General features: G+C 33.7%; 2 protein-coding genes across 5 annotated transcripts in view; both read left to right on the forward strand.

Annotated features, from left to right (window-relative positions):
• Positions 1-13,507, forward strand: part of LOC123553936 (uncharacterized) — a 31,702-nt gene extending 18,195 nt beyond the window's left edge. For all 4 annotated transcript variants that reach the window (XM_045343684.2, XM_045343686.2, XM_045343687.2 and 1 more), the window contains 7 exons: positions 604-639; positions 917-940; positions 2,241-2,395; positions 3,203-3,362; positions 5,294-5,443; positions 6,904-7,107; positions 7,316-13,507. In XM_045343684.2, coding sequence (XP_045199619.2) covers positions 604-639; positions 917-940; positions 2,241-2,395; positions 3,203-3,362; positions 5,294-5,443; positions 6,904-7,107; positions 7,316-7,557 — 971 coding nt within the window. In that variant the 3' untranslated portion in view covers positions 7,558-13,507. The remainder of the gene's footprint in view (positions 1-603; positions 640-916; positions 941-2,240; positions 2,396-3,202; positions 3,363-5,293; positions 5,444-6,903; positions 7,108-7,315) is intronic.
• A 278-nt stretch (positions 13,508-13,785) lies between these two features.
• LOC128558340 (golgin subfamily A member 6-like protein 22) lies at positions 13,786-17,487 on the forward strand. The gene is made up of 3 exons (XM_053547268.1): positions 13,786-14,154; positions 14,908-14,977; positions 17,264-17,487. Exons 1-3 carry the CDS (start codon positions 13,786-13,788, stop codon positions 17,485-17,487), a joined length of 663 nt encoding a protein of 220 aa, XP_053403243.1.
• Positions 17,488-22,414: the final 4,927 nt, after the last annotated feature.

Below are 22,414 nucleotides of genomic sequence, written 5' to 3' on the forward strand. Positions count from 1 at the left end.
CTGCAACAAAAATTATATCGTTAGCATACAGTAGTACAAATAATTTCAAATAATTTGTAAACGCATTTTCTACGGTTGTATTATTACATTAGCATTATTTACAAAGTAGGTATGAAGGTCATTTAAGTATATTGAGAATAGCAAATGTGATCAATTTTCACTTTGTTTTACATCAACTTGACAATTGAAAAGTTTGCTTGTTTGTTTTGGGTATAACGCCGTTTTTAACAGTATTTCAGTTCACTTTTTTCCCGCGCAAACACATACTACAAAAACACAGTAATGCATCAGTGACTGAAGCACAAATCTGTTTGAAGGATTCATCTTTGTAAATATAAATACTTCTGTCTCATTTCAAAAGGAATGTAAAAACGAAGTTCTGCAAAATGCCAGACTTATATCTATAGAATTTCCAACCAGATATATTCTTAAGCTTTCATTTTGTATGTCAGCAAAATATCCATTGAAGTATGCTGTTTCTCCATAGATAGAATCAATCATGAATCTGTAAAATGTTATGTGTTTGCTCAGAAAGTGTCAAATCCAGATTGGTATTAATGCTGCAGGGTTAAGATCAGTTATGGATTTTTTTCTTTTTTTCAGGGCAAAGAGGCAAAATACTCCCAGATGAACCGGCAGGTATTATTAGCTCTTTGTACCTGATATCAAGACATTACTAATATTGATTGTAACTGATTAAATTAATTTATGAAATAATTGATATAATTTAATTAATTAATAAAACATTTTCATCAGTAAAATTAGTAATATTGAAATTAAAAATACAAATATACAGGTATTTACAGTTTCTGGAAAAAAAAGCCATATTTTCGCGTAGGATATATGTTTATTTTCTTGCCATTTTGTTCGTAGTATCACTTATTTTAATATATATAATCCTCCTTTTTGTTTGTAGATAAAGAAGACGAGAAGGAGAAATGTAAGGCGTTTTTTGAAATCTTAATATGTATCTTTCTGACTACAAAATTTATATTGTGACTACTTGTACTTAAACCATTTTTGGGATATTTTTATAAATACACAACTTTTCATATATATATGCCTGGGTAAATAAAGAACACTCTGAAACTAAGAAACACTAATTGAATACATGCTTAAATGGCTATAAACAAGATGATATTTTTCCTGTCGGCTGACGACAGCAAATGCGTTTCTAGTTTACGTCTTTACTGATTTCATTGAGCTGGATATTAATGAAAACATGAGGCCTATTTGAATCACTCTTGAATCTGCTTCCTGGAAAACTCAGTACTGGTGAAATGCGAGAAGCTAATATTTTTCCCCAAACAGATCAGACTATAATTCAAGCGTGAGTTATACATACCAAAATAGGTCTCGAATTCCGGCATTTACTCTTACTTGTACGGTTTTACGATCTAGAAAGTAGCTGAGAATTTGAAACAAATTATTTTGTCCTGAAAACGTGTTTTATTGTAAAAATCACATCCGTATCAGCAATTTCTTAATCGAGTGCTCGCGAAAAAACATGATTCGGTCAGTGGGGGAATGCCGTCTCTTGCATGCATGCCCCAGTAGCGATTTTGATATATTACATTTCAAACTTGTACCGCCTTCCAATTTAATCTCAGCTTTAAACAAAGAACATGTGTGATTCCAATGTTACATTTTTCTTTATTAAATATAGCGGAGAACAGCGGATTTTAAAATCCGACGAATCTCCAGACCACTGGAAAGATTGTTGAAAATGTCTAGCTATTCCTGGGTACGTCAAAATCAATCTAGAGTTCAGAATAAAGTTTGTTCCATGTCTGTGAGTTGAATATCGACCATCAGGCTTTTCAAGCCTTTGAATTTCTCAGATATTCTCGAACAGTGAGACTTGCCAAAATAAATAAATCGGGAACATTGTTTCAGCATTATCTCCCAAGACTTTAACCAGAATTAAAATAACCGGAGTAATTGTACTATCAGCCAGCACTATGATTACTTTATATAACACGGCGCTCCTGTCAATTAAAATATTGTAACAAAATGAAAATCTGGTTACATGTTCACAATTTCAAACCGGTGATAGCAGCACCACGGAGATGCCGACAGCTCCTTTTCTTATCATCACCTTTTGGTGATGGAATTAGGGCTTTGTAGCCTATATAATGCACTGTGCTTTTTATAACACAGTTAAATGAAGGGCTTCTATCATCACATGAAGCCAAGTATCTCAATGTTAAATTATACTCGTCTGTCTGTCTTTTTTCTAGCTTTTTGTCCAGAGGTTGAAGTGAACCTGAGAGGCGTCATACACTTCAACTGTAGTTTAAGAGATGTAAAACTTGCTAATGTTCATCATATCTTTGTTACTCCTCCACCGTACTTCAATAAAGGGACACCATTCGTTATAGGAGTTCATCCAAAGGTATATGTTCAGTCATTTGTATTGTACGTACTGTTTTGGCAGGCATCATCATTTTATCGAATATTGTAAACTTAATGTATGTATCATAATTGTATTAATCATTTTCACGTATGAAAGACGTATAGGCAAACAAACTATGTTGTTATAGTCCATCTGTTTCCGTGCCTTTTCTAGCTTTATAATGCAACAAAACAAAACTGGATCATGATGTCCGATCAACACTGCTGTATAATAGTTCTAATAAAATCGTTGTTGCTGTCTTGCAAATTTAATTACCTCTTATGAAAAGATTATACTAAACCCTAAACCGATTGTGCTACCTATTTTTGACTGGTTGTGTTCTTTGCTTCCAAGTAATACTAGTAGCTTTATAGATTTTATTACTTTATCCGCAAAATATTCATGAGAAAACCTGTATTTCTTAAACTCTAACATTATTTTGCTTTGCCTTATATTATGGACAGTGATAGCAATCTTATTTGTTAGTTATGATTCTAACATTACCCGATTCTGAAACTGTACGTTATAATGCAACCCATAAGTTGTTTGTATGTCACAATTATTATGACATAGCGTCTAACGGCATGGCAGCGCGCTGGGAAGAAAACCACACAAAACGAGCATATATCTGATGACTAAGGTATCTTTAAAGATGTTAGATAAAATTCTTTGATAACGTGTGAAAATCGAAATGATATATCTACCTCATGATATAAGTCCTTCGCATCTGAACTCCTAACAATGGTTTTATTCGACGATATATGACTTTGATATATTATTTCGTAAATAAAATGTTTATTTTTACAGGAAAAAAAGTTGAAGTGGAGTGCTTACTTGGACAACTATGATATACTCCAAGTTAGCGGACCGGAGGCCACGTGTAGTTCTGGCGGAACATTTCAACTAAATTTCAGAAACAATAGAAATAAAACAGAAGTTAATACAAATGTGCGCATTTCTGTAAAAAGTAAGTTCTTTAGTGACCAATGAATTGACTGATAATAAGCACTCCTTTACTAAGTTATTAGTGTCTCTGACACTGCATTTCTGCCTCACATGTTAGTATGAGCCTTACATATTTTGCTTAGTCACTCTCGCATGTCGTTTAAGCATCTCACATGTTGTTTGTACCTCTCACATGTTGGTTTGAACACCTCTCACACGTTGTTTGATCCTCTTATTTTGTCGTTTGAGCCTCTCATACATTACCTTGAACCACTCATAAGTTGCTTGAGACTCTTATACTGTGTTTGTGCATCTCACATGTCAGGTTGTGCCTCTCATGTCAGGTTGTGCCTCCACATGATGTTTGCGCCTCTCACATGATAGTCTATGATGTTTGCGCCCCTATGAAAAGTAACGGGTGAATAGGAGAGGTATTCAACATTTCATTGAACGCTACGAAATTTAAATCTCTGAGAAGTATGCACAAGAATTTCAAAGTTGGTTTATTGCACTTTTTCTTTGATAGATACATGTACTTTTATTCGAAAAAATCAAGATATGCTCGCGGAAATAGGTGATACATTTGTGACCATAGTGCTTGGACTGCAGAAAACTAACCTTTAATACAGGATTGTGATAAAGGTAGTGGCTGAGCTAAGTTAAATTTCTTTAAGCCCATGACCAAATATTTGTCATTTTCTAAAACAGCGTCAACGCGATTAATAGATCTATCGCTTGTACAGTTTAAAAAATGAGTCTTCCGACATAAAAAAGATTCGTGAAAATTGAAATTTCTCTACGAATCGTGTTTTTTTTATCTAAAATTCAGGAGCACTCTTACGGACAAATACAAGATTCACCAGCTCAGCACTGCACACGTCGGTAATGACACATAAGAAAATACTAAAATTATCTTCAGAGACATAACATAGTTAAGTGTCCTGCTGCATGAATTATTGCTTCGGCTGCGGTCTCATTTGACGACAGTGCTAAAATTTGAGTTCTCACCAAAATAGCTTAATTAAGCAAACTCTAAATTTCACATTGTATATTGCAACTGAATTAATATTTCAGGACTGTAGACAGAAATATGCATATTCTACTTCCAGAAGAGTTTGTCTAATGTTTGTTTCACCAAGATAGCACATTTAGCCATACATCTTAACAAATAGTGGACTCATTATAACGAGGAAGGTCAACTTCTTGCGCTCGAAACTGGCATTTCCAGTAATTTTACCCATGCCTGCAAAACCCAGCTGGCACCCTCATGCAAGATGACTCTTGCTGTAATGTGATTCGTGCGTTGATGATATATTGTTTATGTACATTTGATAAAAATCAAATACTTTGATAGTTGCTACTTGTTCTTTACAGTATAATAAGGCTAGGAGCACCATAAACCGGTTTAAGCTCCCCAGTGGTGGTTTTGCCACTGACCGTTCCAAGGCGGTGCCCCAATGTGTTCTTTATTTGTTTGTTTAGTCCTTGTGTTCTTGCTTTTGTTGTTGGTCGTGTGTTGTCCTCGTGCTGGGTTTACGTTTGGGGAGGCTGCGTTTTATAGAACGTGGCTTTCCCTTTTGGATAGTCGTCCTTGTTTTTTTAAACGTCATTGGTCATTTCTGGTTACGGACGTCAATGTCCGGCACTTTAACATACGCTTCTGTAGTAAAAAGTGCTACAAAGAGTGTTTATCGTTTCGCTTTATTTACTATTGAACTTAAAATACGGTATGCAAGTAAAATATTCTACCACTGGTTGTAGATACAGATGGGAATATCCGGTTCGAGGGTATATCTTTGCGGGTAACGAGGTTCTCTTGAGTTCCCGCAAAAACAGCTACTCGGAGCCGGACAAGGATGTTGTATCATTAATAGTGTGGTTGCGTTTGGACAAATGGTAATGATTATAAATATAGAAATAATAATGACATTACGTGTATGATGTTTGTTTCAGGTGAAGTATTACGGGTAAATGTATCGCTGACACAGGATACAGTCAGTAACGAGACAGATTTTACAATTGGTTGTTCAACAAACTCAGGCTGTGAGCAGTCGTTTGTTGAATTCTTTGCAGAAATGAACAAAGAGGAACAGCATCTCAGGAGTACGGTTATATCAAAATCATTACATTAAATGACAATTAATTTAACCGTGACAAACCTTGTAGTATTTATATCTGTTGTATTTTTTCAAAGATTTAAACATAATTTAATATGAACAAATAATTAGTTACCTTTGAATTAAGAATAAAGCTATTCTTTATCTAGTATAAGCTGTTTGCCCTTTATTTGTCAAATCAAGCAACGTTGACATTTATAGTCTTACCTGAGATCTGATATATGAAGAAAGATAATCATATTAAGACTTTGAATTACACCGAAGCTGAGCTCTTTTATGCTAACATAACTTCAAAACATACAAAAATCATAAGGCAGTTTGATAATTGGTGGATGTGTTTTTTTAATCTTTTTTATCCTAATACTTCACTGAATAAATTTTCATATAAATTTGACTTGGGCTTACAGTTTATCGAACAATGGCAAACATTAAAGTTTAAAACGTGACAAAACAGGAATAAATACCTTAAATAAAATTTAAAACTAAATGCATTTAAAAGACAGGTTTGTTCGGAAGTAATTTATTCGTGTTCACTGGGTTCCAAATATATATTAGATATTCACTTAGTCTAGAGATATTATTAAAATCCAATGTATGTTTACATATGTATAAATTCAATAAACATACTTTGCCTAGAAATGATATGAATATGAGAACTTTTGTGTTACATTTGTCAAAGATATATATAAACAAATACATGTATACAATATTTAGGCTAAATTCATTAGAAATGCTGTTTTATCAAATTATCCTTTTACCTGTCTTTACCTCGCATGAACAGACTCAATCAAACCGAGTCTGCTATTATTCATCTTGGTTGCATTCTTTGCTTCCAAAGGATTTCTTTACAAATTTTATTAACTATCACAACAGCAATCTTTAAGTGCCGTGTGGCGGCTGTAAAAGGTCTCCTCGTATTTTGATTCAGTGTTGTTACATTTTCTGGTCCTTTTGAATCATGGAGTCCATTCAACAAAGGTGTAATAGAGTTCCGCTTAAACCGGTGCTAGGGGACGTGAGAGGTCATTCCCTCTCATGAGCAGACTCAATCAAACCGAGTCAGCTATTATTCTTCTTTGTTGCATTCTTTGCTTCCAAAGGATCTTTTCACAGATTTTATTGTTTGTGCAACCAAAATAGATTAGAAATAAACTAACTTAGAAGGTGCCACTGTTTCAAAATTGACCTTTTGGTTCAGTTTTGGTTCAGTTTTAATACTAAATTATCCCACTTTCAAATATAAAATTAAAACCGGAAATTAAAAATAGTAATAAAAAAGTAATAAAATATTTCATATGAATAATAAATCATACATTTCTAATTTAGATCTAACTGTGTGCTATGGGTCTTCTTGTTTATTGTAAAGATGAAATATGTCAGAAAAGTTGCTTGAATTTGACTGACCACCTTTAAAAGTTAGTTATAACAATATCTTCAATATTTTAGACGTAAACTTTTCCTGCACAATCACTTACAACGATTATGATGGATACAGCATTTCTTGCGTTGGAAACATACCTGATTATTTGATGTCAGAGTTCGAGAGAATCACATGTCGGCCAAGATCGTCACTTCTAGACGACCTAGACAAAGATGATTTGGAAGATCTGGAAGTAGAAATTGAGCTTCCAGAGTGCGATCTAACTAAACGTATTTATATTTCTCTTCTTTTTTACTATGCTATTTACATTCACTTACCAACTTACAAATACATGCACATACACTGATTTACATTACCACACCTGTTTACGAGAAATGCAAGAAATAATGCTGCTTAATGACTAGACATCTGGTAAACAAGTAACAAACTATTTATTTTAACAGTTCTTTTATGTACTATGATCACGTGTTTTTACAGATTGTGGGTATCAGTGTAAAGATGAACGTGACTACTATGTTGTAAGTCAAGAAAGGTGTGATATTTTTCATCGTTGCTACAAAAGAAGAGTATTTACATCGTACTGTGCACCAGGAACATTCTTCGATCCGCACGAAAGTTTCTGCGCTTGTCGCCATACATCAGATCTTCCTTGGTGTCAGACAAATGGCGCTTTAAAGCCGGGATCAGATGTAACTGAGAGGCTGTGTATTGAAAATTAAGGTAGTTCTGCACGTTTGATAAACCGGAGTGATGGCGTAACGTCATTTATCCGGAAAACGTAAAATAAAGCCCGGATTCGGCGTACGGAAATGAAAATCATTTTATGAATTAATGGCAACCCATGAGTAAAGTTTTCACAATGGCACTGTTACTATCTTTCTTAAGTTAAAATATGATATTTAAACATCTGACACGTTAAATAATGCAAAATAATGTCATAAAATTACCTTGAAATGTGCGGTCACTTTAATCATGGTCAAATATCTCAAAAGTAAGCACACGGACCTATACATTTTATTTCACCACATTAAAGACCATATATTTATTAACGACCGTGAGAGGTTTCATTAAAATCTACATTGTAAAAAAAATTTCTATGAGCGAAAATGTTATAAAAATTGTGATTTTTCCCATAGACTCCCATTATGAAAAATTGCGTGAGGTCCAAATTTTTCAAATCAGTCAAGCAAAAATCAAGCACACGACCCTATCTTTTTTAATAGCTGAGTTTTCTAAGTATATTCTGAAGTTTTGAAAAATCAGGGTTTAATCAAATTCTACATTGTAGATAAAATTTCGATCCAAACGTGCAGAACTACCTTAAAGAGAGAAGGACATTTTTACTGGAGTCCAAAACATACCCAACCTTATAATGGAAGTGTTTGTTTATGACAGGAATTGTAGATTCGTTCTAAATATTTAACCAGTCGGGAATAAACATTAGAAGTCAGTCAAATCTGTTGTTAGTTTGATGCATCCCAGGAATTTTCTTACATATTTATATCTATATGATTTATGTTATTCTAAAGTAGCATGCGTTCGGATGTATGCATGTTTATATCAGAGAGCAACATGTCATTAATATTTATTAAGTTGCTAATTATATATATGGACAAGATATAAAGTACGGCACAACAGCTCATGCAAAGATACATTTCTTACATAGTTCACTGACTACACAAGTGTTTTCACTTAATAAAGTACACATGTATTGAAATACTCTGTTAGTAAATAATGTAAATTTCGAACATAAGTCTAAAGGGGTGTCCTTTTAAACATGTAGATAATGGTACGTGACCCATGAGGACCGAGTATAGCAGATGAAATTAAAAAATTCTCTGAAAAGGACACATTAACCGTATTCAATATTCACAGAATTAGCGTTGAGTCAAGATGGTATGGCATAAAATGTTAATTTATTATGCATTTCATCAGATGTATGTACTTACTGAACAGTTTTGTTTTCATATACTGTGTAAAATGTTGTCTCAGTCGACTGATAAATTTTATTTGACCATTTTATAGACTAATACTGTAGATTTACAACTGTGAAAGTTTCATTAAAATGTACATTAAAGGAAATAAATGTCATCAAATTTAGCTTTCCCCCAAAATACTTCCAATATAAAAACTTGCCAGATATTAACATATTTTACAAATCAGACTAGAGAAAATAATCGCACACGATATTTTTGTTTGCCTTATTTGCTAAGTTCGGCTAAAGTTTTGAAAAATAGGGTTTAATAAGCTAATTCTACATAAGTGTTTTATGCGAACTTTAAATGAGCATTTTATACATAAATAAAAGGGAAGTAACCTTTGCTCTCATGTTATCTATTGATAAACTGTTGAAAACACGGAGACAGATTCCACTAGATTTTTTCTTCCATACTTAGATATATTGATGAAACTCTTCACTTAGTATGGGTTTTCTATGTTTGTGTATTATCAAAGACAAAAAAGTACAACATCTATACCATATTTTCTGTATTTTGCTGACTTGCCAGGACTTTCCCGTGTTTTCCGGTGTTAGAAAAACTCGTGTTTCGCACCGGAGTGTAAAATGACTCACGCGCTGCAATTTATGAATGAATGAATGAATAACACAGTGCTCAATAAAGTACCAAGTAAATTCTGTATTTATAAGTGGTAACTCATTTAGCTGACAGTAATCTTCCATGAGGCCCTCTAATACCACAAATATATACAAATATAGTTAAAACGAAAAACTACAACAAATATCACCGTAAGTACGACATGAAATAAAAACATAAACGAACATCAAAAATACAAATAATCTTAATTTTGAAATCACTTTAACATGTTTATTTTATGACATAGTCATCCAGTTGCTACACTTTGATTTTAAACACTGTAGTGAGCTAGACGATTTTACATCGATAGGTAAAATATTCTTAACAATTGGACCTGAATAAAGTAAACTATTTTTGAAAAGTTCTGATTGTGTTTTAGGTATATAAAAATGTTTGTTCGTGTTTGACCGTAATGTCAAAGACATATCATTTGTCCTTTCCTTTTGTTTGTACATTTCACATAGGTAGTTTGGTAATAAACTATTTGCGATTTTGAACATAAAACATGCTTTCTGGTAAAAGAGACGCTGAGTAATTTGATCATAATATGATCCTGCATGCACGTGTTTGCAATCTTATAATTTTCTGTATAGTTTTAATGACTGTGCTTCCGTATATAATTGAGCAATAATCTATATGCGGTTGAATGCTTTATAAAATAAGATTCTATATTCTGTATTTAGAAATTCCTTTATCCTAGACTTTAATTACATTCCCTACCGTAAGTGGCAAGTTATTAATAAATAAAAGAAATGATAGAGGCCCTAAACTTGATCCTTGTAGCACGCCGCGTGTAACCTTGTTACAACAACTTGATAAGGAGTTGCTGAATTGTATTAACTGATGACGGTCCGATAAATATGATATAAACCAATTGATACATGACTTTTGTAGAGTTCCACTTTTATAAAAGAACATTCTAACACGATCCGCAGCAGTTGCCATATAAACATACAGCAAAATCGCTATACATGAGTCTACGATAAAATATTGCTGTTCCATTCCGCCCTATGCGATACATGACAGTGAGATTCTACTCTGCTTTCGTTATATGCAGACTAAATACTCTTCTTTTTCAGTGCTAAGTAGTAGTAATAAAAAGTGCATCAAATTTTCTGAAACAAACAATTTCTTAATATAACGATGAATTTATTTTAAGAAATAATAAGTTCCCAATCGGGGCTTATCGTAGAAAAACCCGTGTTTTGAGTTCTTATGCGTAAGAATATTTCACGAAGGCCGTAGGCCTGAGTGATATATTGTTTCGCATAAGAACGAAAAACTCGGGTTATGTTAGAATGGTAGAATGGTAACTTCTTTTTACGGCCGTGCTACGCACCTGGATCGGATGACGTCACTGCACGCGCATGGGTTATCGCAAATAACCGTTGGTCGATGTTCTTCTATGTGTATATAGGTTATTTGCTGGTCGTGTTAGAATTGTTTATATTTTTGGGTTACCGTAAGAAAATGTTTCGGTATGTTTCAACTTCAACATCGGTGCATCTAGATCTATATCTGATCGTGTTTAGTTTAGTTTAATCATATTTTATTGCTCTCTGTTTCAAAGATACACACAATATTACAAACATTTTTTAACACACAACAAAAACAAAAGGGCTGGGCTACGAGTTATTTCTGCATCAGCATACAGTCCTTCCCATTGAAAGAATGTTATATTTATTTAAACAGACTAAATGTGTAAATATCTGGTCGTGTGCGTAGTTTACAATTTCTTTGTTGTAGGCATCACAAATGTCAACTAGATTCTACTTTGACAGTAAATAATTTTTAATTCATGTTCCAATCTTCCAGACTCAAGTGTTTACGTGTTTATATGCCGCCATGTTCTGGCGTGTATGTTTCAGTGCCATCATGTATGACGTGTACTATTTTTAGAAACTGCATTAATGAATTTTGAATGATTTCTATATCCGACCTTAAATGTTATTGAAAATAACATTTTCACAGCAGTAACTATACTATAATTAAAAATTACTGAATATCGGAGTGCTTTAAAATGCGAAGAATTTGCGTGGTTTAGTAGGGGCCGTAATGATAGACTTCCGAAAAGCCTTTGATCTAATGGATCATAATTAAGAATTAATAAATATGTTCCAATAATATTATCAGTTAATAAAATATGGGCAGTCGTTCGGATGCGAATATTAAATCATTCGTGCTAAACACTTGTGATTTATTTATTACACATCCGAACTCCTGCCCATATTTTATTAACTGATAAAATATAGGGACATATTTATTAATTCTTAATTATGATCCACTAGATCAAATGTTTTTCGTAAGTCTATCACTACGGCCCATACTAAATAGCCATCGTTTAAAGCTTTTAGCCATGAATCAATCATGACTGTAATTGCAGTTTCTGTTGAATGAGATTTTCGAAATCCGCGTTGCTTTTCGTGTTAAAAATTGAAATTTGATAAATGAGACATAAGAGAATCGTGTACATTTTTTAAATTAGTTTTGATAGGGTGGGTAAAATTGAAATAGGTCTATTATTATTTACATTATCTTGATCTTGACTTTATGTAAAGGCTTGATTTTAGCATTTTCCCTCACACTTGGAAATGTTGAGTTTAAATTACTACAATTAATGACAGATGTTAGACTACGCGCTATAAATGGAGATGAAATTTTCAACAATGTTGGCCCTTTATTATCAAGTCCTGTTGATTTTGACACATCAAAATTTGATAAATACTTTTCAACTTGAAATACAGATATTAGCGGAATTGAAAAGAAATTTTCTACAGAAACTTTAGAATCTACAAAGGCTTTGACATGTGAAAAACCAGACAAAGGCACTGGGTCTTTTAAGTTTTCAGCTGTCATAGAAAATTAATCATTAAAATTATTAGCTTTTTCCTGTTTATTTGTTATGATTTTGTTATTGACGGTTATTTTTTCAATCCCTACTTTATTCTGACTATTTTTGCTTGTTCCAAATTCTTTAAAAAATTTCCATATAGTTTTAGGATCTTTTCCCCCTTCTTTAATCCTGTTTTCGTACGATCGCTCCCTATGCTGTCTAATTAATGTTAAAACTCTATTTCGCTTCTCTTTATTTAAGGGCGATGTTTTGTCATGTGAAAGTGAATCGCGGTCCCGTATCTCTTGTGAAATTTCTGTGGAGAACCAGTCTGGTTGATATTTACGCTTTACTCTCTTAGTTTGAGTTGGCGCAAATTTATCAATGACATTTAAATACAAAGTATTCCATTTTTCTAGCATACTATCAATATTGTTGCAGTCGTTTATTACATCCTAATTTATTTCTAGAAGATCATTACAAAAAAAGTTTTCATTAAAATGCTTGAAATATCGAAAAGTGAGTGTTTCGTGATTAGCAGATTTTAAATTTTCATAAATCCTCCGATTGCAGAACAGTGGGAAATGATCGCTGCTTCCGATATTAGCTATCAACTGATGTTATATTTTGCGGAATGTTTGTATATTGTTATGTATATATATTGTTTTTATTTTCCTGGGGCAAAACATGGTTTGCTGACCTTGTTTTAAGACATTATTCTGTATTTACTATAACATTCTCCTTTAATCTAGAAAAGTCTTTCAGTAATGTATAAATTATTGATAAACAGTGTATGTCAGTTATTTTTAGAAAAGACTGTCCGGAAAATTCTTTTAGTTCTTATTGTTACCTGAAAATTCTGAAACCTTCCATGATACAATAAATAGTCAGATGTTTTAGATTGAAATAGAACCTAAGAACCTAAACTGTAGATATTGATGAAACTTTCCTGTATTTCTTAAAAGAACATATTATTACCAGTTTGGATATTTAATATTTGGAAGGATTATTTGAAAATTTCTGGATTTTATAAGTTATCTTTGAAGAGAGGAATTATAAATTTTGGATATTACTTTTGAACTGTGTGAAAGATTGTGGGATTCATTCTGACTGGATTTAAATTTGACCTGGACTGGATTTGGACTATTTTAGTTATTAGATTTGATTTTAAAGCTTTTTGTCATTTTCAAAGGTATTTGGATTTTTACTTAAATTCATGAATAAAATTTTGTTATTGTTATAGTTGCTGGTTTGTCTTTCTGTTATTTTTATTAACTTAACAAGAAATTGTTACCCTCTGACGTAACAGAAATTGGGGGCTCGTCCGGGATATATCATTGACGGCTATATTTTTGAATTTAATATTTTGAATTTAATATCTTGAAACTTTATAGCCAAATTTTACAGATTATTTTGTATTGGAAAACTTCTTAGACTTTATTTTTGGTACAGTATACATACCTGCAGCTATCAAAATGTCATTTGAATTTGATAAGTTTGTGGCTTAGCCATCCCAGGAGATGTTCAAGTTAGCTAAGAAATCTGATTTACTTCTGCTTGCCAAGCATTATAATATTTCTGAAGTAAAGTCTTCCATGCTCAAACAAGAAATTAAGAACATTCTTGTTCAGTATTTTATAGATGAAGATATTTTTTACTCATGTGCTGAGTCATTAATTGTAGAAACTCAATCAGATTTGAAATTAAGGGAATTGCAGTTGAAGTTGGAACTTCAAGAAAGAGAAATGGAGAGAGAAGAAAGTATGAAAAAGTTAGAAATGGAGAGAGAAAGGGAAGAAAGAGAAAGAGAGAAAGAAGAAAGAATGAAAAAGTTAGAAATGGTGGAGAGAGAATGGGAAGAAAGAGAAAGAGAGAAAGAAGAAAAAAATGCAATACGAATTTAAAAATGAAAATGTTAGAATTGGCAAGTAGAAGTGCAGAACCTGCAAGTCCTTCTCACTTTGATGTCACCAAACATATTAGGTTAGTTCCACCATTTCAAGAAAAAGAAGTTGACAAATATTTCATGCAATTTGAGAAAATAGCTGAAAACCTTAAATGGCTTAACGAAAATTGGAGTCTTCTTTTACAAAGCGTTTTGATTGGCAAAACTCGTGAAATTTATACCCAGCTATCTGTAGAAGAAAGCTCAAATTATGTCAAATATTTAATTTTGAAAGGTTATGAGCTCGTTACTGAGGCTTAGAGGCACAAATTTCGAAATTGCAGAAAGGAGTCTGACAAGACTCACGTTGAATTTGCCCGAGTTAAAGAACAGTTATTTGATAGGTGGTGTACATCAAAGAAGATAGGTACTAGCTATGACAAACTTAGGCAGTTGATGTTAACTGAAGAATTCAAGAAGTGCTGGCACCTAGGTCAAAACTTTCTTGGATGAAAAACAGGTTGAAAATTTAGAAGAGGCTGCTAGATTGGCTGATGATTTTAACTCATAAAATGTCCTTCAACAAACCAAATTATTTGAACAAGAAACCATATTTTCCGCAAAATAATTCTAGGGTCTCATCTGGTAATAATTCTAATACAGGAAGTTCTCAAAAGTCAAACTTTTCACGTAATTCACCCGCTGAACATTCAGGTAATAAACCTACTAAAAAACCCTTGTCTCTACCTACTTGCAGTTACTGCAGGAAACCTGGACACATTATCTCTCAATGTTTTGCTCCAAAGAGGAAGCAGGGAAGAGAAGAGGCAAAACCTACTGGCCTTTCCTCTCTTAAGTCTAAACCCCAGCCTTGACTGAAATAGAACATAAGAACCTAAACTTTAGATATTGATGAAACTTTCCTGTATTTCTTAAAAACGATGATCAATAAGTGTACTACTTTTGCCTGTAACCCTAGTCGGATCTTAAACTAACTGTTCTAATCCTAATGAACTTATATAGTCAGACCATTCAGTTTTAATGTTTTCAGTCAGGAAATTACGAATAATATCACCTAGGATAATAATTTCCTTATCTTCTTCATACATATTATCTATAAATTTTCAAAATGAACTTTCCACTCAACGTTTTCAAGGAATGACGATACATTTGAAAAACAATAAATGATTTACATTTTAAACGTATCTTAAGTAAAACTGATTCAGTTTCACTTGTTTCAAGACCGTGTCTACGCTTTACATCAATATGATTCATTACACATACATTTATGCTACCACCACCATTTCGCGTATCGTTATCCTTTCTAAATGGACCTTTGTATCCTTTTATTATAATTGTAGGATCCAACATATCATCTCTAATTTTAGTTTCCGAAATGCCAAATATATCAATTTTGTTTTCAGGTGAATTTAGAATAAGGCGTATTTCATTGAATGTTTCATCATTATTCAGACCTTTAACGTATAGATGGTTAATATTCAATCATTTCTTTCGTAATTTTAAATCAAGAGAGTATTTTTCAGAACTGTTTGTGGTAATTTGAGATTGATTATTTACATTATTATGCAATAGAGTTTTTGGTACGATTTGTTTTCAACAGGTTCTCAGAGTTCTTGAATTCCGTTAAAACGTAATAAGCATAGGAAAGAGGCGGACACTGGAAGTTATTCGCCATCATTACAAATATATGATACTACAAGAGAGATGACGTTTCAACATCAATTTTCTATGGTCGTTTCAGGTCTTAGTAGTAGTGGAAAAGTGGAAACGGAATGTACGAGAAAACTGCTCTTATCAAATCACGTCAGACCTAAGCCTCAGCGTATCGTATCGCGTTATGAGCAATGGTAACCTTTGTACGACGATCTTCAGCGTGAAATTCCCAGGGTCGAATATGTACACAGTGTTCTAGACGACTTAAACGATTCCCAATATATAAATAACAATTAAAGGAACCTGCTGGTCTTTGACGACTTGATGACTGAAGCTAAATGCGATTAAAGAATCGCTGACCTCTTTACGAAGGGTATTCACCACATATCTATCGTGTCAATTCTCCCAAAATTTGTTCCCCCAAGGTAAAGCCTGTAGAGATATTGCTTTAAATGCGCAGTATCTGGTGCTATTTAATAATCCTATTGACAGGCAGCAAGTAGCCACACTGGCAAAGAGAATTTACCCCTCTTTAAATAACATCTTTATGAAACGATTTGAACAAGTGACATCACGATCGCACAGTTATTTGGTAATAAACCTAAAGTCGAGCACACCGGAACAACATCGTTTGCGTGGTTACATTTTTAAAGTAGATGATCCGAGAAAGAGAAAACAAATATATGGCGAATATAAACTAAAACACTATTTCAGTGGCGAAGGAAACTATAGTGTGGACCACAATAATTATGATGAAGATCATGATAACTTTATACAGAAATGACCTTTATTTAAGGGACCTCCTGGTAAACGTAGAAAAATTGAGCGTAAAGAAGAGCGATCACGCCATGAGATAAGGGATAAGCGTTTTCAGGATCCTCTCAGACAATCTATAAAAGAACAATTTAATGCTAAAGTAAACCAGTATACAGAACAATGACTCTCTTTTGAAGAGGCTTACCGTTGCACTGCTAATGACGATTTTCCTCAACTAAGAAAGAAACTGAGACAAAATTATGCTTGATTTCTATTTGATTTTTATGAGCTACAAGAAGATCCTACACAGCAGTAGATTCTACAGTCGGCTAAGAAGCTTAGGGGACAACACGGCATGTCTGTCAAAGAATCTATTCGGCAAGCCGTTACACTGAAAAAAGACCAATTTAAAGCGTTGTGGTTCAATCACGAAAGCAAAGAAAAATATACGATGGTGGATAATAATGAAAGCGAACGAGAATCAGATGAAAATGAATATACCTTTTAAGAAGAATCGCCTTGCTTTGACATTCACAACTCTGAAATGGGCTCCTTAGAAGAGTACGATCATAAGCAGAGAAAATGGATACCGTATATTTCGGATCCGGATAAGTAGTATGAACATTTCAAAAACTTGAGAGACGGATTCGTACGTCCTGATCATAAAGATCATCACATCGTAGGTAGTGGCGCTCATCTAAGAAAAATGGCCGAGTTTGAAGAGAAACGAGCTATAAAACAAGGACAAAAAGGGGAGGAACTTCCCGCAGTAAAACTAGTGACAGCCGTAGCTAAAGCGGTTGTAATCGCTAGGTCGGAAATCAGACAGTCACAAAAGCATAGCGATCTGATACGACATAGGAACGGCATGGACAGAACTATGAGCTATGATTTATACAGCCCATGACGTAAGAAATATCGCATGACGCAAGATACTATAGACTGTAATGATGGGCAAATCGGTTACATTTGCCAACCGATTAATCGGAACAATCGGATAAGCCAACCGATTCGATTAATCGGACATAATCGGATAATCGGTTAGTTATAACTTGTTTTAGTTGCATATCTGTAAGTTAACCTTTAACTTGGTTTTAAACATACACAATGCTTTTTTGTTATCATTATTCCATGTGAAGTACTTCAGAAATGATTAAAAGGAATAAAACACTTAAAAAAACCGTATTTAAATCTTATTTTTTTAGTAAGTTCACTTGGCATTTTTATCTTAAGTGCCTTGATCAATGGCAAATCATTTTCATTTATTTCCACAGCTCGTGACAGCTTTAGAACAACAGGTAGAACTTTGTGCATGGTGGGCACTAGTTCTGCACTAGTTCTGTCGCTTTCTTAAAGGGCTGTAACAAAGCAACTACTTGCTCAGCATTTTCAATTTCATCAAAATTAAAAGCACAATTTTTTATTGTTGTACTAGCTGCTTTGCTTATTGTTTCATCATTAGCTAAGGCCGTTATAGCTGGCATAATTTCTAGTAATCTAACTAGCATGTCAAGAGTGGAATTCCATCGTGTTACCACATCCATTTGCAGTTTATGGTCAGCTTTTCGGGGTGGCAACAAAAGTTTCTGTTTTGAATAAAGCTTTTCTGTGCAAGATGAGGAAGAATGGAAGAAAGTAACTAATTTCCTTGATTTTGCAAGAATTTTCCTGATTTCTGGCACTTCAAGTGCATTTCTAACAATTAAATTGATTCTGTGACCATAACACCCAAATCGTTCCCACTTTAAGATCTGAAATGCCTTTTTTTTCATTAGCTGCATTGTCGGTGGTGGCTACAACCGTTTGCAGCTTCCACTCATTCTTTGTCGTAAGTGACTCTGCTATATTTTCAGAGGTATGTGACCCTTCCATCTTTTTACTCCCAAAAACAGCAGTTTTCATGTTCCAGTCTTTGTCAAGAAAATGTGCAGTTGTTGTGTTATAGCTTTCTGTATTTAAACTTGTCCATCCATCATGAGTTATAGCAATACTGGTACTATCTTTGATGTCCTCACTAATTTTTGCTTTCATTTCATCCTGCTTCTTCTCTAAACCACGTACAAGGTCTCTCCGGCTTGGTAATTTGTACCTGATAGTGAAAACAATTATTTAAGTACATGTGTTGTATTGCTGGTTAATCCTGACCAGTCCATCAAAAATCATATATAATCTCCAAAACATCTAAATATAACGCAAATAAATTTTTTAAAAAACTTTTCATCACTATCAAGATGCATTGTTTGCAATAATCAAAACTGCTATACTTGCTAGTGATTTTGTAAAATTTGTATGATGTATAAGATGGCTTGTGGTTTACAAATCTGACTGAAGCTGGGGTGATACTAGAGTGCAGAGACTCAGGTACAGGGTTGCCCCTGTGGTCTTCTAGCGCAACTGCATGCATAGTTGCTTTACACAGCCAACTTACAGTGTACCACAAGCCAATCCAAGTAACTGTTTCAAGATAAGTTTTGAATAATTTTTTAAAAACATTTAAATGAATCTGGTCAAGTGTGCTGAAAAACAAACACAAAATTGACAACAACAAAATAATAAGAAACCATTTAAATTCTTAAATTTATAAGCTGCTTATGAAATTCTTACATTAACTGTACTACTAACATACAAGAAACTAGCAATTAATTACACTTAGAGCAACATTTGAAATAAGTCAAGTAAAATTTAGTTTTTCACTTTTAAAAGTTGAATATATTTAACATTACTTTGTATGATGAAATGTAATTTCTTACTTTGGATCCAGAAGACCAACAAACTGCTTAAAATACTCATTGTCTACAAGGCTGACAGGTAACACTTTCCCTACTATGAGTTTCATGACTGCATCGTCCAATGCTTTCGTCCTCTCAACAGAACGGTTTGGCTTTTCAAACGACAATTTAGGTTGCACAAGTTGTTTGTCCTTTTTACCGCCTGACCGGCATGCACCAGAGTGGTACGGATGCATTGTGTCAATGTGGTCCAGGAAGTTTGATGTATTAGCTAAAACACAAAGAGATAAGAAATTGTAAGTTATGTTAGATTTCAGGATAAAACATAATTTGAAACAAAATCCCCCCTTGCAAAATTCTGCAAGACACAGTGTCTTTAGCTTCAAGTGAAAAAAAAAAAAATTGAAAAAGATTAACATAACTTAAAAATTACAATCTTTCAGATGAAAACTATCAAATTTAAACAGAATGAGGTGAATGCTTATTAAACAAACAAAAAAAAAAACCCATCAACTATCTCCATCTTTACAGTATTGATTCTGACAATGATATTTTGTGAGGAAATAAAAAATACTTGGAATACTGCAAAATATATATTAAAAACTTATTTATTCAATCACGTAAAATTCTAAAACTAAAATTACCTTTATTTGCGTATGTCTTGCGACATATTTTGCAAACAGCTGTACTCATGTCCAACGTATCTGAAGACGGCTTTCCCGGCTTTACCTTATAAACACCAAACAGCTTCCAACACCTGGAAGCGGCTTTTGCGCTTGGATGGTCATAAATAATTTCAATGTATTCCAAAACAGAAGCTGGGAGTACATTTGATTTTGAGTTTTCTTCGTTGCATGTGCTGGAAGCCATATTTATGTAAGAGTAGTTTCCCTTGGCGTAATTGCCCCCGAAAGAACCATAAATACCAGAAAGAAAGAGGTTACAGACAACTAAATTATCCGTTTGGAGTGCAAAGTAATTAATCGGCCAGGCAAAAATGAAGTCGGCGATCGCTATCATGAATGCCACGGCGACGATTATTCGATTGTCGCCGATAATCGGCCCATCACTAATAGACTGGAACAAATATAAATTTTAAAAATGAGTAACTATAAACTCAAGGAAATGTTAAAAAAGTACCCCGTGGTAATATGTGTTGCGGATCAAATACGTGGGAACAATATGTCATTTTAAATACAGACACGAACCATGGATCAGGAAAGCACTTGGTGGCCTCTTATTATGAGATTTTTTATTTATGAGAAGACCAGACGAATATTTCGATTCACTGGGTACCAGACCAGAGCACACCAAAGTTCTTTTTGACCAAGTGTTAAGAAACCTTATTGGATGAACTTCAATCAGATACAGGATACAGATTCAGATGTACATTACGTATATTACATCATGAACCGATTCTCAGGACGCAAAATGAAGGACATTTTAAAATGATTCGATGTGCATTGTAAGAAGTCGAATGATGACTTTAGTTTATCTTATTTTAGTCGAACATATAGTCTGTATTAGGAATGCAAGCTTGGGCAATGAAAGATGTAAAGAAAAATATGGCTTTTTCATTTATTAGTATTGTAACAAAGGTTTTTTTTAAAATACCTTACAGTAATCGCAACCCCGGTGAATCTTGTATCCCCCTTCTTCAGCTCATCTGCGTTGGTGAAAGTATTCACAATATTTTCCATAATGGCCTGTTCTAATGACAAAAGGCGCAAACTGGCCAAAATTATCGAAACGAGCTTTGATGGCACTGCGTGAACTATGTACTATCACAACCCGAAGAAAGGTTACTTACTTAAAAAAAACAACGTTTAAAATCGATTTAATGATAAATTCTTAAATCGCAATGGTGAGCAATGACTTTAAATCAAACGTAAGGCCCCTTAAAACCACGCCATTAAAATATTAAAATATCAAATTGAATACTAAACATACGCACTTAAACTTATGACAAGTATCCCTTCGGCATCTCTTTCCGACGTACTTGTCTTTCTGACGGTTGGCATTTAGGGCTTTCTGTAATCTCGCGAGAGGATATTTCACGCTTGATTTGACCGCACTGTAAACAAGGGGAGGAGTTCGTTCATTTTGACAGCCGGATAAAAAAATGGAAATAAGACAGGTAATTCTACTCTAAAAAATATATAACTTACCTTCTTACATGTTCTTTTGTTAATTCCAAAAATTCCAATTAAAAAATCATAAAATTCATCATTATAAAGTATTTTTTCAATAACCAAAACATTCCTCGTCTGCATTGTGACATCATATGCATTGATGACGTCATCAACTTTTGCGTTTCATGTACAGGGTGTTTCCAAAAATTCGATCCATTTTTACCTACCTTCTTATGAGTGGTAGTATTTTTTCTTGTAGTTTCAAAGTACTGTTAAGAGGAAGTACAGAACTACTTACACCCCTCAGGATGTTACAGATGCATATAACATGGTAAAAGAACACCATCTACCTGTGGAACGTGTTGCCAAACAGTTTGGCATACCAATTACAACATTAAAAGATAGAATAAGAGGAAAAACATCAGTAGATGTCCTTAAGTCTGGTACTCCTCCTCTATTCTCACAAGAACAGGAAACATTTCTGAGTCAGCACCTTATTACAATGGCTGAGATTGGTTTTGGATATACCCGGCAGGAAACAATTAACTTAGCCTCAGATTATGCTGTGCATCTTGGCCTAAGAGAACAAGACAAACCTCTTTCTAAACAGTGGTTTTATAACTTTCTGAACCGACGGCCTAGCATTAAAGTTGTGAAACCTAGATCTTTGGAGATGGCAAGAGCAAGAAGTGCAACCCGCACAGCTATTGACCAGTACTTCAATGAACTAAACAAAATTTTCACCAAATACAACTTAAAAGATAAACCACATTGCATTTATAATATTGGTGAGAAAGGTCTTTCACTTGAACATAAGCCACCAAAAATTGTCAAAGGTACTCATTATAAACCACAGGCTGTTACATGTGGAAAGTCGAAAACAGTCACTGTGATTGGTGGAGGAAATGCTGTTGGAAACCAAGTAAATTTTCACATTACGTATTTTTATGTTGCACTATTAATTAAGATATTT

This window comes from Mercenaria mercenaria, chromosome 7 (genome assembly GCF_021730395.1).
Source record: "Mercenaria mercenaria strain notata chromosome 7, MADL_Memer_1, whole genome shotgun sequence".
Classification (NCBI taxonomy): Eukaryota; Metazoa; Mollusca; class Bivalvia; order Venerida; family Veneridae; genus Mercenaria; species Mercenaria mercenaria.

What these genes read in the sequence shown, in the direction of transcription:
- LOC128558340 (XM_053547268.1), top strand. Translation starts at nt 13,786, where the DNA reads ATGTTCAAGTTAGCTAAGAAATCTGATTTACTTCTGCTTGCCAAGCAT. An exon ending in GAGAGAAAGAAGAAAAAAAT is followed by an intron (nt 14,155 to 14,907) that starts GCAATACGAATT and finishes ACCTACTTGCAG; the next exon opens with TTACTGCAGGAAACCTGGAC. An exon ending in GGAAGCAGGGAAGAGAAGAG is followed by an intron (nt 14,978 to 17,263) that starts GCAAAACCTACT and finishes ATCACATCGTAG; the next exon opens with GTAGTGGCGCTCATCTAAGA.